The 16,669-nt window shown below is 33.0% G+C and overlaps 1 protein-coding gene across 1 annotated transcript; it reads right to left on the bottom strand.

The window, feature by feature from the left end:
- Window positions 1-2,766: 2,766 nt before the first annotated feature.
- LOC132066166 (adenylate isopentenyltransferase-like) lies at window positions 2,767-16,462 on the bottom strand. The gene is made up of 5 exons (XM_059459532.1): window positions 16,216-16,462; window positions 15,604-15,803; window positions 15,180-15,248; window positions 14,776-14,892; window positions 2,767-4,077 (listed from the first exon to the last, which is right to left on the bottom strand). The coding sequence occupies exons 1-5, from the start codon at window positions 16,460-16,462 to the stop codon at window positions 3,208-3,210; spliced, it is 1,503 nt and encodes a 500-aa protein (XP_059315515.1). The 3' UTR covers window positions 2,767-3,207.
- Window positions 16,463-16,669: the final 207 nt, after the last annotated feature.

Consider the following 16,669-nt stretch of genomic DNA (forward strand, 5'->3'; position numbering starts at 1 on the left):
TAGTTTAGACAAATACCGATCATATGATTAAGGCTATTAAATATCTTTTTTAAAGAAGTACACAAAAAGCTTAAAAGATAGATAATATGAATCGAAGATATAATTTGTGAGGATATAACATTAATAACAGTTTGATACTAGAGTAACAGTATATATGTAGGTATACGATTCAAATTTCACGAAAGTCTTTCCCCTTCCATTTATCATGGGTACAACCCTCCCTCGAAAAAAAAAGAAGAGGGGAAGTTACACATTTGGCTGCTCGAACAAAAATATTTATAGTCGCTCACCAATATTTATACACACACATCTGTCAACTTTTATTTTGGCCAGGCGGCTTCTTAAGTTAATTTCCCAATCAAATAAAAAGAATAACAAGATGTTGTTTGATTCACGATTAAGAAACAAGGTAAGAGAAAAAGTTTTTTAGACCATGTTTCTTTTGTTTAATAGTGGAGTGATCTTATAGAAAACCTGTAATCTTTCATTTGATTACTTAAAGTCCTTGTGACTAATGCTAATTATCTAGTTGCGATCATCTACTATCTGCAAATCTGAGGATACTATTTCAAATCTAGACACATTAATGATCAGTTCAATGGAAAAGGGAATAAAAAATATTGTTTTGATTCTCCAAGCTAGTGTGATCCTCTAAACTAAAAGTACACTGGTTTTGGGAAACAAAAAATAGAGAAAAGATGCAAAATCTTGTCTACAATATTAGTATAATAGATTCATTTGTACAAAAAATGTCCTTGTGGATATAAATTATTCTTTATTACTTTGATTGTGATTTTTTGCATAAATCTTGTCGTGTGTTTTAAGATTTCCACAATTTAAAACAGTTTCTACATTATTTATTTAAAATAGTTCGATCCTGCAAAGGAGAGTTTAATGACATTTGAGATTGAGTGAATCGAAAATGGTCCAAAGAACCAAAGTTTAAATATGGATAATTGTGAACGTGCAGCCATGTATCTAACATATTCACCTTCTTTACTTTCCTCTTGATATATGTTCTGCATACATTTTTCTTCATCGAGTTTAATTTCTATACAAGGAAATTGTATAAAACAAATTATTTTTATATTATCATTACTTAAAAGATAGAAACTAATAAAATAATTTTCCGGAACAAGTTTGATAAGTAAATTGGAAAATAAAATACATTACCTAGTACGCAGTAGTTTAAAATATATAGATAGAGCAAAAATATTTCAGAGATTTTTGTCGATTGTCCCTTTCTAGGAACTGTTTAGAAATTGATCCTCTTTTTATTTTTCTTGCGAGTTATGAACATTTTAGACCATGGTCTAAACATCTCTTTTGAGCAAACTGAAAATCTTACGAGGAAACATGCTAAAATTTTGTATATTATTACAACTACTAGAGTCTAGGCGACAGTTTTTCAAGAGCTGTATTTGAACAGCTTTTAAATAGCGATAAATTTAAATAGTAGCCTAACAGGGAATACTTGCGTAAATCAGTCACAATATTTTATTAAGTTAGTATATATATATATGTTAATCCTTCTCATTTGGCAGTATCAGCAGAAAAAGGACAAGAGATTGCTATATTAATTTGTGACCGTCGAACCAATCTTATGAGGTAAAAAATCTAGAATCATACATTGTTTTTTCATCAAACAATGACATTACTAGCAAAACCTAGTTAATCAATAAAACTAGGATGGGATAGCACAAGATAGATTGATTTTCTTTCTTGTGGATCAACACATTATCTCACTTTTTAATTACTTGATTGTCCAAGGATGAGATAGTATAAGATAGATTAATTTTCATGTATATTGGTCCCCTCACCTGAGTTTTCACAAAGCATTTAATTATTTACATGTTGAACTCGAAAAGTTCTATCAATGTTAGCTTATAATCCGTTTTTGAAAACTAGAATTATACGATACAATAATAACTTGAATCCTATGATATAATTTGATTATTTGAGTCAAGAGTATGTATTATCAAAACATGGGTCCTCCTTAAATATTGTCTGTCTCGGTAATATTATCCCGCTTAATATATTTTGTTGGTTTTACAGGGCGAAGCTAGCTAGGTACTGTAATGTGGTCAATTGAATACCCTTTGTTGCAATATTATACAATAGTATGGTAGAAACAAATCTTTTTTGTTGGATATAAATTATTGAATTCTTTTGACATACTAAATAAAAAGAAACGTCGAGAAAATTTGTGTTACAGATCACTATGCATGGTGGCGATGTATAGTACTATATATGCTCAGATGTGTGACGAGTTAGAATGAGCGTTAAGATCCTAAAATTTGAAAAGGTAGTACATTCTTTTTTGGCATTTTGGGTCAAACCTTCAAAATCTTTAACTCCTCCTCATTGCAGATATATAAGTAGCTTAATGTGATCGTAAAATCATATTCTATTAAAAAAAAATTGTTTATTCCAATTTTAATAAGCTTCAATGAGAAAACCAACAAAGTTGGAACAGTAAATATACATGCTTATAATTAATTCTGGTTAAATAGTAAATCACATGTAAGAGATACCCATTTTGGTGTATTGTTTTCAGTTGAGCAAGAACCATGGTTTTTTAATTTTGACAGAATAGAAAACAATGCAACATCTTTTTGAGTAACAACACTTAATTTTCCTAATCATGTAATTTCCATTCACAGCTTTGCACGAAAGATCTACTCCGTACCCAATTCGACAAAATCATTAATCCTCTCTTCTTTTACTTACTCAAAAATACAACAGGAGATATTACTGTAACTTTTCAAATCCCCACTTTATATCATGCCAAGTTTTCAACTCACTCAAAAAACACAAAAAAGAGAAAACAAAAAGGAATTATAGAAGAGAAATACAAAGACTATGTTTCTTGATTTTTCTTTCATTTTTTTCTTATATTTACGTAATAAGTTAGCAGATCAAAATAAAGCCGTCAAAACTGGTCGCCACTTCACTCCCTTTTTTCGTCAGCCTCATTTCATATGCTTTTCTTTCATACAGGATCCATCCAGCAGCTCAGTAGCTTGGCTACCTGATCTTTCATCTAACTGAGAATTCGAATCCTCACGTTATAGTCCCCTTTTCCTACCCTTATATAATTAAAAAAAAAAAAAGTTTCTCAAAATTGATTAAAAACAGGGGGCGGGAAGAGAGGGGGTAGGGGGGAGGAGAATTTAGAAGAGCTGTAATTAGCTGGAAAAACCAAACCTACTCCAACAAAAAATGTTTCACAATATTCATGCTTGGTATCAAAACATCTCTTTCCCATATTACCCTTGCCTGAACCTTATTACTTTCCTCCGGCGACACTGACGTCATCATCGCTGCTTTAAATGCTTCCGTGGCATCAATTCTCTGTAGGTCCCACCCAGCTTCTCTCAACCGTCCGATCTTCCACATCTGCTTTTCCGCTAACAACCTCGTATTCTCCTTAATCTCATTCAACGCTTCCTCGTAACTCTTCTTTTTCCTAAAATACCCTTCCATTTCCGGTACCCCTATCGCTTTCCACAACCCGGCAACCCGACCCGACCCGGAACCAAACCCGTTTTCCTTGAAAAACTCTTCTAATTCCTCGTACATTCCGGTTTTCATCATTTCATCAACTCTTTTGTCTAAATACTGATTTAAAACCGGAGTTTTAACATCAACCCAGATGAAACAACAGTTAAACCGGAGCTCTTTTGATATACACTGAACCGGGTTTAACTCATCGAATACATCTAAACTCGGGTTAAACCGGTTTAATAATAAAGAGTAGATAAATGAATTGGACCCACCAACTATTAATGGGAGTTTGTTTCGATTAATGATGTCGGAAATTCTTTTATTAGCTTCAAACCTGAAATCTGAAGGGGTAAAATCGGAAAACGAAAATTCATACTCACCGAGTAAATGATGAACGATGTTGTTTTGTTCTTGTATTGAGATTTTGTTTGTTGTAATATTGAGGCCTTTAAGGATTTGGATTTTGTCTGAATTAATTATTTCTGATGGGAAATAATTAGTGGCTAGGTCGATTGAGAGTTTTGATTTACCATAACCTGTAGCACCCATTATTAAGACGATTTTGTTTTTCGTCGTTGAAATTTAGGTAAGTTAAGGTTCGCATGTCGACATCCTATTGTTTATGACCCCATTGTCGGGACTATATTGGATATGTTGTTGTTGTTGTTGTGGACACATTTGGCATTTTGAAGGAATTTGAAGTTTTTGTGATGGTTGGAATGGAGAAGACGAGAGTGATGAGGTTTTGATAGGAATGATGATGATAATAATAATCTTCTCATAAGGAAGTGAGAAAAGAAGAAAATGAAGAATGAATATTATGATGATGATGATGATGCGTGTGAATAATAATAAGAAGCTGAGATAAGCAAGAAAAGAGTTGGATACTATTACTAGTATTATTTTGTGGAACTAAATATGTACAAATAACATACGGAAAACATGAAATGGGGGTGGGGTTGGTTGGTTTAGTACTCTGAAAAATTGCAGCACCTGAACAACACTATATGGAGGTGGGTGGGTGTGGGGTGGGGTGGTGCGAGGGGTGGGGGGTGGATAGTACTGTATTTTCTGTTATGATGAGGATGAAGATGGAGCTTGATATATGGAGTACTATATATATGTGTGTGTGTATACTGCTAGTGTTTTATTCTTGAAACCATCAGATTCTTGACTGGTTCATTTGCTCTGTTTTTTTTTTTCTGTATATATTAATGCACACAGTGTATAAAATAGTACTTTATTTAGTGAAGAGTAATGGCCATGGCAATGTATATTATTTTCAATACTTACATTCTTGGTGGTGTAGTTTCTGTCACTGAAATGAAGAAATGTGAGTGTATTGATCTATCTGTTTTTGTTTTTTATGGGGAAGAGAGTGAAGAGGGAATGTGGGAGAAAAGTGAATTAATAGCGGTATAATATGCGGAGAAGGGAGGAGGATTCATGTTAGTTTGGCTCGCATTTTATAACTTGTTGCATATTTATAGTGAATAGTAACATTACTGTATTATTTTTTTGAATAAGAAAAGAATAACTCTCTCCGTCTCAAAAAAATTATCCTCTTTTGACTTGACATAAAGTTTAAGAAATAAAAGAAGACTTTTAAAATGTGTGATCCAAAATAAATCTCAGATATTTATATGACTATAAATTATCTCATAAAGTTAAATTATTTTTAAATATAAAGAGATAATTTTTTTGGGATAGATTAAAAAGAAAAGGAGAACACCAAAGGGAGTAGAAAAAAGAATCAGAGTGAAAACAAAATTTGACTTTAACTTAAAGATAGGACGGTGGTAAGGAGAGTGCGCAACTTTACTGACCCACCTTTGGGCCTTTTACACAAAAATAATGCTAAAAAAAAAATAAAAAAAAAAGTAACAAAAGCATCTTTTGAGCACAAATAATAATGTAGGCTCAATACATTAAGTATATCTAAATATTTAGATTATAGTTTTAGAGTTGTAAAGTGCCCTGAAGTAAATTTTGTTTGAAACTTGTTGTTGTTAGGTTTAAGTGTTTTATTTTATAAGGTTTTAATTTAAGCATTTTATTAATTAGTCAAGGTATTACGTTATTTCGAATATGTTGAGATTATTTTCATATTAATTTAGGACGTCGCACCAGTTAATAATAAAAGATAATAAGGACTAAGATAACTAATTATCATTAAGAAAATAATATCAAAAAAATATAATATTAACATAAAATGTATAATTTATTTACATATATACAATCTCTAATGGGTCCCACATGCGGAGCCTTTAGAGTAACCTTAGTTCGTTTCCTTGTGTCACGACCTGAACCGGAGGGTCATGACTGGCACCCGGTGCCTACTCAACCGACTCCACGTACCTTACTTCTTTTCAATTAGAGTACCTTACTTCTTTTCAATTAGATAATTAACAAATAAAGATATTATTAGGAGATTAGAATATTTTCTTATAATCAAACAATTAACAAATAATTAAAAATTAGCAAATTTTTAATAAATAATTAACAATTAACTAATCAGATAATTAACAAATTAAAAAAAAAAAAAAGGCTGGGTAGTGGGTAGTGCGCGATACATTTTATGTTAATATTATATTTTTTTGGTATTATTTTCTTAATGATAATTAGTTATCTTAGTTTTTATTATCGTTTACTAATAACTCGTGCGACGTCCTAAATTAATTATGAAACAAATCTCGACATATTCGAAATAAAGTAATGTCTTGACTAAATAATAAACTGCTTAAATCAAAACCTTATAAAATAAAACACTTAAATCTAACGATAACAAGTTTCCAAACATAACTTACTTCGGGGCACTTTACAACTCCTAAAATGACTATCCAAACATTTAGGTATACTTAATGTATTAAGCTTACATTATTGTTTGCAGAAAAAGATATGAGGTCCTATATAAAATATTGATATTCCGAAATTTTGAAACATGACTAATCTTTAGTCAAAGTATAAAAAAAATATGAATTTCAAAACTTTGAAATTATACAAATTGTGGGGAAATAAAACTAACCCCTATTGCGCACAAAAGTAGTGCACAATAAGACTTAACGGTGATCGTTACAGTTAAGTCCTATTGCGCACAAAATTTGTGCGCAAAAGATACTTCTGTTCCTTTTTTTTTGGACAGTATTTTTGTCTAAAATCCCAAAAATTGGGTCAGTAAAGTTGCTCACTTGTGGTAAGGAGTCACTATTCATCAATTACAATGTGATCTGAGTGGGTGTTCACGGGGTAGAAATAGCGTTTATGGGTTAATTTTTTTTTTTTTTAAAAAAATCTCATATCATATTTGTTAAAGAAAGAACCAATGTCATGAAGTCTTAAATTTCAGAGATAAAATTTCATTTACCTCTAGAACTTGCTATGTTATGAATTAATTTAACCTTCCAAATTTTTGGATCAATGTGCAAGCTATAGAAACGACACTCACTAATCATTTTCTTATCTTTGAACAATAGGCACTAGGGTTGTACAAAGGAAATCAATAAACTGCACCAAACCGACAAACCAAATCAAACCCGAAGAAAAATTCGATTAGTGGTTTGGGTTGGTATTGAGAAAAAAATCCGATCATAATAGGTTTGATTTGATTTTAACTAAAAAAAATTAAATCGAGGCCAAACCAACCAGATTATACGTATCCCAATTTTTAATGATCTTATACATATATAATTTATGAATGTTTTTATACTAATCAAAGTTTTAGCTTCATAATATTTTGACATCAGGTTTGGCTTATATTTTTAACCCATTTGTACTATATAGAAGAGCCGGTTGGCTCAACTTTTTGGTCGTCCGTTCCAATCTAAAAAAAATAAAATAAAATTGTGGGTCTCATATTAAACACCAACTAATATTTTAAAAAAAAATTGTGGGCCCCATATTAAACACCAATCAATATTAAAAAAAAAATTGTGGGCCCCATATTAAACACCAACCAATATTAAAAAAAAAAAAAGAAGAAAAAAAAGTCGAACCCACCACCTCCAAACTCACGGGGAAAAAAAAGTGGACCCCATATTAACAAAATCAAGCAATATTAAAAAAAAAAAGTGAATCCCATATTAAAAAAAACAAAAAATGTAAAAAAAAAAGAGTGCATCCTATATTAAAAAATCAAACAATTAATTCAATAATGATGTATTCATTGTCACATGCGTATCAACCCATTAGTGGGAGCAAATGAAATTATTGTACAGCAACATACTTAAAATACTTATATATTAAAATAAGATAGAATTTAATTACTTTTTCATTTTTTCCTTACTCTAATAAATGTGAAAAGAGATTAATGTCATAAAAGAAAAAATAATATTAAATGGAGATCAAATAATTAATAAGGTAAATTAGTGAAATTCTAATTCTAATTGACGTTTCCTTAAAAACCCGTGTAAAAAGCAACATGACAAGTAAAATGAGTTAAACAAAAAATATTTACTAAAAATTAAAAAATAGAAGTTATTCATTTAAATAGAAAATCAAATTTCTACTTTGTTTCATTTTAAACATGTAAAATTAATATAATAATTTGAATTAGAATTATCCAAATCAAAATTTGATAAAAAAATTATATGTATTACTTTACTATTACTTACTACTATATAGAAGAGCCGGTTTATAGAGGCAAAATCGTCGTCCGTGTTCGGTCCCACTTTTTTATTTAAGGGCAAAAAAATGACATTTTATACTTTATATTACCAACTCTTCTAAAAAGTAGATAGAAATACTTTATTATATTTCTATTTTTCTTCTATATAAACGTCGGTTTTACGCGTGATTCGTCGTCATCCTCTTAAAAAAAAAAAAAAAAAAAAAAAAAGTGGACCCCACACTAAAAACGCCAAGCAATATTAAAAAAATAAAGTGGACCCCACCCTCTCCAAACTCATGAAAAAAAAAAGTGGACCCCACCTTCTCCAAACTCATGAAAAAAAAAGTGGACCCCATATTAAAAGAAAAAAAACGTGCACCCCATATATTAAAAAATCAGACAATATTCATGTAATTCTTAAAGTATCCCCATCAAGTCAATAATAGTGGATTCATTGTCACATGCATATTAAGCCATTAGTGGGAGCAAATGAAATTATTACACAGCAAAAAACATGGACCCCATATTATTACTTTTCTTCAAAATATTTAATTGCTGTATTTGCTATTCCGCCATGTCATTTATTTGTTATGTTTACTAAAATAAATATACTTAAAATATATATATTTAAAAAATAAGATACAATTTAGTTACTTTTTTATTTTTATTCTTACTCTAATAAATGTGAAAAGAGATTAATATCAAATGAAGATCAAATAATGAATAAGGTAAATTAGTCAAATTATAATTCTAATTCACGTTTCCTTAAAAAATCATGCAAAATACAACATGACAAGTAAAATGAGCTAAACCGAGAATATTTACCAAAAATTAAAAAATAGCATTTCTTCGTTTAAATAGAAAACAATTTCTACTTTGTTTGGTTTTAAACATGTAAAATTAATTTAATAATTTGAATTAGAATTATCCAAATCAAAATTTGATAAAAAATAATAAGTATTTTACACCTTTAAATTAATCGAATTAAAATTGAAAGTATCAACTGATGCTTAAATATTGCTATTATTTTATCTCAAAGAAAGGAAAATAGTTTTCTTTTAAGCAAGTCTTCTCTTTTAAAAAATATTAATAAATTTTCATAGCAAGCACGAATATAATAAAATTTTAGATACGAAGCACAAACTACAATGTTATATTAATCGTATTTTGAACATAGTGTGTGTGTGTATATATATATATATATAAACACAACTACATATACATAGATACACTATAATCCGAAGTGTTGGGCCCGTGCGCAGCACGGGCATAGGCCATCTAGTATTACCTATAGATGTCCGGCTAATTACAAAAAGTCCAAACCAAAACGAACTTTATTCCTTTACAGTTGTAATAGTTTACATGATTTGGAGTATTACTCTATGAATTCTAAGGTGGATTCTTATATTTGCTATATTTTTGTTTTGTCTAAGACAATAATTATCCAACAAGTGTGACATTTACATTTTAATGTTGTCATGAGTGGATGTGCATGTTTGACTTGGAAAAAAGAATTTTTTGTTAATGACCAGCAAGAGATCAAGAAAAAATGGGTAACCAACCCACTAGAACCAAGAAGACAGGTAGCACAGTTCAAATCAAGGGACAACCAATTGAGCAGAAAAGCAACTGTTGATGTTATTGCTGATGTTATTGCTGAATCCCTCTGTTCCAATTACAAAATATTGAACAGATTGTAACTAAAAATAAAAAATAAACCGAACAGAGAGAAAAAGGGTCGTTTTTCATTTTTTGGTCAAGCAAATGCTATTGTAAGATGCTTAGCATCGACCCAAAAAAAAAAAAAAAAAAAAATAACAACAACAACAAATTCGAAAAATCCGAGAAAACCCAAGAAAAATTGAAATTGAAAAACCCGGCTTTATTGGTTTGGTTTGATTTATGGATTTAAAAACCAGACACCATTGATTTAGTTTGATATTTGTAAAATCCGAACCAATCCGGTCCATGTACACCCCCAATAGGCACTATTATAGAGTCTCTAATCAATGAATGAAACGGAGTTTTACCTATAAAATTTGGGACTTCATAATAATAATAATTATTTTTAAGTTACAGAGGTTAAAAAATGACTTTGGAGCCGTTTGGACATGTAATTTGAATTTCTTAAGTTGTATTTTTTCTCATAAATTTAAAAACCCACAAGTTGTGAAAACTATAAAAACTTTTTAATTCTTATACAATTTTACCAAATAAGCAAATCATAGGTCATAAACAAAACTAATACACTAGAAGGCCTTTCTAAAAAACACAACATCAATTTATCGAACTTTCGTTCAATAAAAAGTAAAATTGAGCATGACTTGTAGTGAAATTATTCCTTAATATAATCCTCCCGCATGGTATTGACAATCTCTTGATATACTATCAACTTGCCGATCTTTTAATATTTGACAAAAATGGTTGGTAAATATATCTACCAACTTATGAATCTTTTTTATAAAATATAAACTTATGGGTCAAGTTCTACATTTTAAAATTTTGAAATCTCAAATTAAACCTTTTTGGAGAATTTGAGATTTGAAATCATGATACGAAGTTGAAGTTGAAATTTTGTGCAAATTACATAAATAAATATAGATTTGAAAATCAAATATGAAATCATGATTTCATATTGCACGCTCAAACACCTACTTGTGAAGGTTACTTATTCAAATGGGTGGGTTGGGAATAAAATTGGGGCGGTCATTACAAGTAAAGTGAGAGTGTGGACATGAACCAATTTACCCCATATGTGTCTGGGCCAGACATGGGTGATCATAACCTCTTTGGTCCAATTCAAGGTCATTTTTTCCAACAGTTTCTTGTTACCAGTTTTTATTTCATTTTATTTTTTAAATAAAATTAAATTCTGGTATTGATGCAGGTGATTTTTTCTAAAAAAGCATCTTCTTTCCTAGCTTATACATTTGAAGCAAGGTCCTTCCATGGCTAGATAGGTGGTGTGCAACGAGTTTGCTTTACGATAAATGTAGTTTGTTAGTAGGTGTCCTGTTGCTGCAATTAGGAACCTGCAATCATTCAACAAACTTAAATAAGCTTTAGGAATAATTTCATAGAACTCTTCTCAGGTTTTGCTTTAGTACCACTAACATCTCTTGTTGGTTACGATATTACGGTTACCTCCCTTATTTTGATTCTTCGTAACACTAATTTCTCTCGTGATTTATGATATTACGGTTACCTCTTCTCGGTTTTGCTTAATAACACAAACTTCCCTTTGATTTCAAAGAAACCTGAGGGGAGGTCCTTAAGCTTTAATATTTAAGTTTTCTCACTGTGGTATTTTATTATTTAAGCTTTACTTTTATTATTATCTAAACGTCAACAAGTAACTATATTTATACCTAAATAAAGGGTTGAGAGTGAACTGCCCTCTTCAAAATCAAACAGATAGTTTTTGTCCACAATATTCTCGGTAGTTTTATATTTTCTGGTTATGGAATTTTTTGGTTTCTTTGTTTTCATGAAGTCTAAAGATTCTTTTTAAAATTTCAATCACAAAACTATAGCTGTCAATTTGGATCCATAAATGCGCATCTTTCCAAAATTTAACGAGTTAGATGAGTGATGTATTGTTTTAATTAGTTATTAAAATATGTGCCACGTATCAACTTGAATGCATTATTCACAAACCTAAATAGAAAAAAAATGTGATGTTTTGTTTCTTAAATATTTTCTTTTTAAAAGGTCAAAACTCTCCTAAACGTTTGGTTTAAATGTATACGTCAACAATGATGAAACTAATACCTGATGGCTCTGCTGCTTAGCCAAATTTTCTGAACGTAAATCTGTATTAATCGGGTTAGTAAATTTTAAATACCGAGTGATTAAAAAAAAAAAAAAATCCCTTGAGTTTCAAGCGTAAACTGTCTTCTCTGCCCTTTCTTATTTTTGCCCAATACTTGGCAAGTATTAGTAAAAAGGGGCACGTTATTATTCTTTTTTAATTAAAATACGTTATTAGAGCCATTTTTATGTGAATGAATTCAAATAATGTCATCTCTTCTTCTCTTTATATTTAAGAGACAAATCTTTTTTGATAAACTTGTCGGAGAACATTCTCTCCAATTTTCAGATCAATATCTCTGAGAACGACACAATGAATTATAATTACATGAACAATTTACCTCCAATTTTTAAATTTACACATCGGGCCACATGGTATATACTATATAGTTGCAACATTTGTGGACTGTGGTGACAGAATCTCATACTGATACAGTATCTTGTTTTTCAAATAGTACGGATCTTATTATAAATATTGAAAAGAGGAAAAATTAAAACAAAGAAAGATAATGACAAAAATAAATTAGTACGGGAAAAATCATACATGGAACAAAATAGAAAAGACACAACATTTATTTAATTTGGTTAAATCTACGATATATACTTCCATCAAAGGATGATCATGATTTTAAATTTATGAGTTCTAAATTATAATTTTTTTTAGTGTATCGGGTTCTTGATAGATTATATATACAAATTAAGTGATTTTCTTAACATAAATATAAAATTTAGATCAAAACTAATGATCGAACTCGGCCGAACATGACTTTAGCGTACACGTAGATCCATCCCTAAGTTTCATTACATAGCTTGGAAACCAATTCCATACTAAAATAGGTTTAAGACGTCTTAATCCGATCAATAAAGTTGCTAGTACTAGGTGAACTGGTATAGGCCTAAGCGGAAGAAACAAAAATTAGAGCAGTCCGATATGTGCTCATCGAATTTCCTTAATATTAAACAAATCGAGTCTTATATTGATCATAATAGAGCATAATTATATTGGCCTTTCTCCTCTTTCACCTGTTGCTTCTTTCTTCTTCAGAAATTATTGACTTTTTACTATAAATTACTTATAATTTTTTCTATGTTTTAAGAAAAACAATACCAATATTATTATATGGAAAAACTCGTGGGGGCACCTCCAAGCCCAAGATCCCTCTAACTGTCAAAAAGAAAACTAAGGAAATTAAACCACCACCATTACAGTTATGTGGTTGGTCGTGAAGTGTTCGGAAGCTGGTTTTCGATCTTGCGAGGTTGTTCTTTGGCAGTGAGTTGGTTTCGGGCATTGTTCTTGAATGAAATGGTGCATGAGATAGTGACAATGGGAGATTCGTTTTTTCTTTTTCTTTTTTAACTGTTTTAGGCGGTGTTTGGACTATGAATGGTGTGGGTCAATGGGGTGGTTATGTGGAATAGTTTCTCTGTGCAGAAATTAAATCAGAACTGTTAAAGAATGGAGGAGATGGGGTAGGTGAAATTGTTCTAGATATTGGGGGCCACAGTAACACTTGTCACTTAAGGAGCCCTCACACAAGTATTACGTGGCATACATCACGCATGGTAAAACTTTTCAGGGAAATCAAATACTCCTAGAAATTATTGCCAATTACAAATGCTTCAATTTGCTACAAGCAAGACTTTTAGCCGTCATTCGGTAGTTAGCCAAAATTATCCTGGGATTATAATCTCGGAACTAATTTATCTTATTTCTTGGAATTATTTTATCCCATCTGAGATAAAATAATCCCAGGATAAGTGGGACAAGGTGGGATATCCCACCAAGGCTTCATTTTGTACCATGTTTGGTAGGAGGTATAAATTTATCCCAGGATAAATTTGGATAAATTTATACCTCCTACCAAACACGGTACAAAAAATTAGTGCTGGGATATCCCAGCCTATACCATGCACCAAACGACCCCTTAGTTCCTTTTTCTGTTTCCTTTTGAAGGATTGGGGATTGTGAGAGGTAGGAAAAAGAGTCCGGAACAAAAATGCCTTAAAAAAAAAATTGTTTGAACCAAAATACCCCAATAAAAAAAAATGTAACAAAAGTACCTTTAGCGCAGTAAAATACTGCGCTAAAGCACTTAACCGTAACGGTACCGTTAAGTGCTTTAGCGCAGTATTTTACTGCGCTATAGTAGTTGTCTTCTCTCACCTATAACGCAGTATTTTACTGCGCTATAGATAGTTGGGTTTTATCTATAGCGCATTATTTTACTGCGCTATAGTAGTCCGCCATTTTCCAACTTACATTTTCACTCCTTTTTACGTAGTTTAGCCGTATATTAATCATGCTTTGAGACTCGGAACTTCAATATTTTATATAGAACCCTACTTATATTTGTACAATTAATAAGATAGGCTTAATACATAAAGAATACACAATACTTTGGATTGTCGTTTTAGTGGTTGAAAAGTGCTCGAAGTCCCTTTTTGTTTGAAGACTTGTAGTCATTAGCTTTACGTTATTTATCTTTTAGGATTTCGTCTTATTTTTAAATTAATGCTTAACTTTATTTCGAACGTGTCACCTTTTTTTTTTTTTTTTTTTTTTATCAATTTAGGATATGAAACTATAAACAATAATAAAAATTAAGATAATATGTATAAATATGCCAAAAATATATAATATTTACGATAAATTGTATAACACTAATGTATATACACTATCGAGGATGGGTCCCACATGTAGTATGCCGGAGACTACCCCTAGGCCTAAGGCTCATGCCATCCCCACCGCCCTCGCCATCATCTCCATCGTCCTTCTTCCTCTTAATAACCGGGCGCTCCAAGTCATGATCATCTCCTCTTCCCCTGGCCCGTGCGCCCTTGACTAGAACGTGCTTCTTCTTGGGATCTGTTCCCGCTGGCACGCTCAGAACCTCAGGCTGAGCTAGGTCTGGAAACTCGACCTCTTCCTCGTCGGGAGTCGCCACCTCAGGCGCCGAAGGATGAACCTGAAAAGTATATAATAATTAATACCATTTCTTATTTATATTGAATACATTAACGTTATTTATTTAATCAAACTCGTGTGTCAACGGTCGCCCGAGTAGGCTCCGAGATGGGTCTGTAGGCTCCTCAGATGGGTGTGGTGGTGAATATGAGGTAGTCTCCTGGACGAGATGTTGTTCGAAGTCCAAGTAAAGGTTATAAAAATTAAATAAATATATACCTTATATTGAATAAAAGTAGTTTTAAGTAAAAAACTTACATGCGCCTCGGTAGTCTCATGAGAAGACACCTCTGCCTCGGCAGGCTGACGAGAATGCTCCTGAATGGGTCGCTCCTGTGGACCCACTGGCGCCGAATCCTAAAATATCAAAATAACGAAATAATAAGTAACATACATATTTAAAATAAGTACTTTAAATAATCAAATATACATATTAAATATTGACCTTATGTTGAATAAAAGAAATTTTAATAAAAAGCTTACTCCGTGGCTCGGTGGTCATATAGGAAGACACCGCCGGCTCGACGGACCCATGAGAAAACGCACGAGTGGGTGGCTCGTGGACCGCCGGGCGCCGAATCCTAAAATATAAAATATTACTAAATAATGAGTAACATATATATATTTAAATGAACAAATAAGCATTTTAAATACTAACCGGGATCAAAAACTCATCGAAGTCAAGAATCTTGGGTCCCTCTAAATTCCTCACAGGTCGCTCATCAGCTAATGAAGCGCGTAACGCCGCCCAATCAACGTTATCACGCTCCTCCATGTATGCATTCTGGCTCGACTGTGATGACGACCCGGGTATCTCAGCAAGCAAGAGCGTCGGCGTAAACGTAGGTGAGTCCCCAGGTGAGCTGCCACCGGCCTGGAACGGCTGCGGATGGACTAGACCGTGAACGCCCTCTGGAATGGGATCGGCCTCATCCGCCTCATCTACCGATGGTGTCCTCCACCACGAGTCCTCTCGGGCGGCGGACCGCGGCCTCTACGCGCACGATGTCCCCGGCGGCACGGCGTCCTCTCGGCCGGCACGGCGCCACCTCCGGGAGCACCCGGTCCTCTCCGCCGCGATAGTCGGCCTCGGAACAGGCTCCCCTCGCGCCTAATCTCGCCGCACTGCCGGATACCATCCTCCGATATCCGTACCATCTCCGCCGCAAGCCCCGCATGGCTAGGGTAAGGCATATGCTCTAACCCCCAACATGCGTAAACGCTGTACGGCCACTAGATGCATTTGTGTTCAACAGAAAAAAATGTTATTTTTTAAAACGTAACATTCAATGCGATTAAATAAATCTAAATACGATAAACTTACCAATGCCTCGTCTTGCCGGCGCTAGTGCTGAGCATCCTACATCCCTAGGGGGACGCAAAGCTGGGTTGCAGATCAATCGGCGTGTGATCTGATGATACCAGCGCATGTAATGCTTAATGGGAGTCAAATGGCCGACCACAGCTAAAGTGCCCAACCTGTTTTCCCAACGGTGGAGCTGAACATCCATGAAAGCCAGAAAATCATCATCGATGGCGGCCCCGATCGTCCCGGTAGTGTCGGAGCTCATGACGGACGTCGGGGGTATACTGTGTATGCCCAAGCCGTCGTAAGACACGCTCGGGCATGTGCTCCTCTACGATGTCCAGGTGTATCAATGGACACCGCGACCTCCAAACCCCCTGACTCCCCTACAGAAGGCCGGCAAACCATCTAATATAGCAGCGTACGGCGTCCATATAAATAGCTGCATAACATATACATACAAATCAGTGAT

This window comes from Lycium ferocissimum, chromosome 8 (genome assembly GCF_029784015.1).
Source record: "Lycium ferocissimum isolate CSIRO_LF1 chromosome 8, AGI_CSIRO_Lferr_CH_V1, whole genome shotgun sequence".
Taxonomy (NCBI): domain Eukaryota; kingdom Viridiplantae; phylum Streptophyta; class Magnoliopsida; order Solanales; family Solanaceae; genus Lycium; species Lycium ferocissimum.

What these genes read in the sequence shown, in the direction of transcription:
- LOC132066166 (XM_059459532.1), bottom strand. Translation starts at nt 16,462, where the DNA reads ATGAGCTCCGACACTACCGGGACGATCGGGGCCGCCATCGATGATGAT. An exon ending in GCCGGCAAGACGAGGCATTG is followed by an intron (nt 15,804 to 16,215) that starts GTAAGTTTATCG and finishes ATCCCATTCCAG; the next exon opens with AGGGCGTTCACGGTCTAGTC. An exon ending in CATTAGCTGATGAGCGACCT is followed by an intron (nt 15,249 to 15,603) that starts GTGAGGAATTTA and finishes TTGATATTTTAG; the next exon opens with GATTCGGCGCCAGTGGGTCC.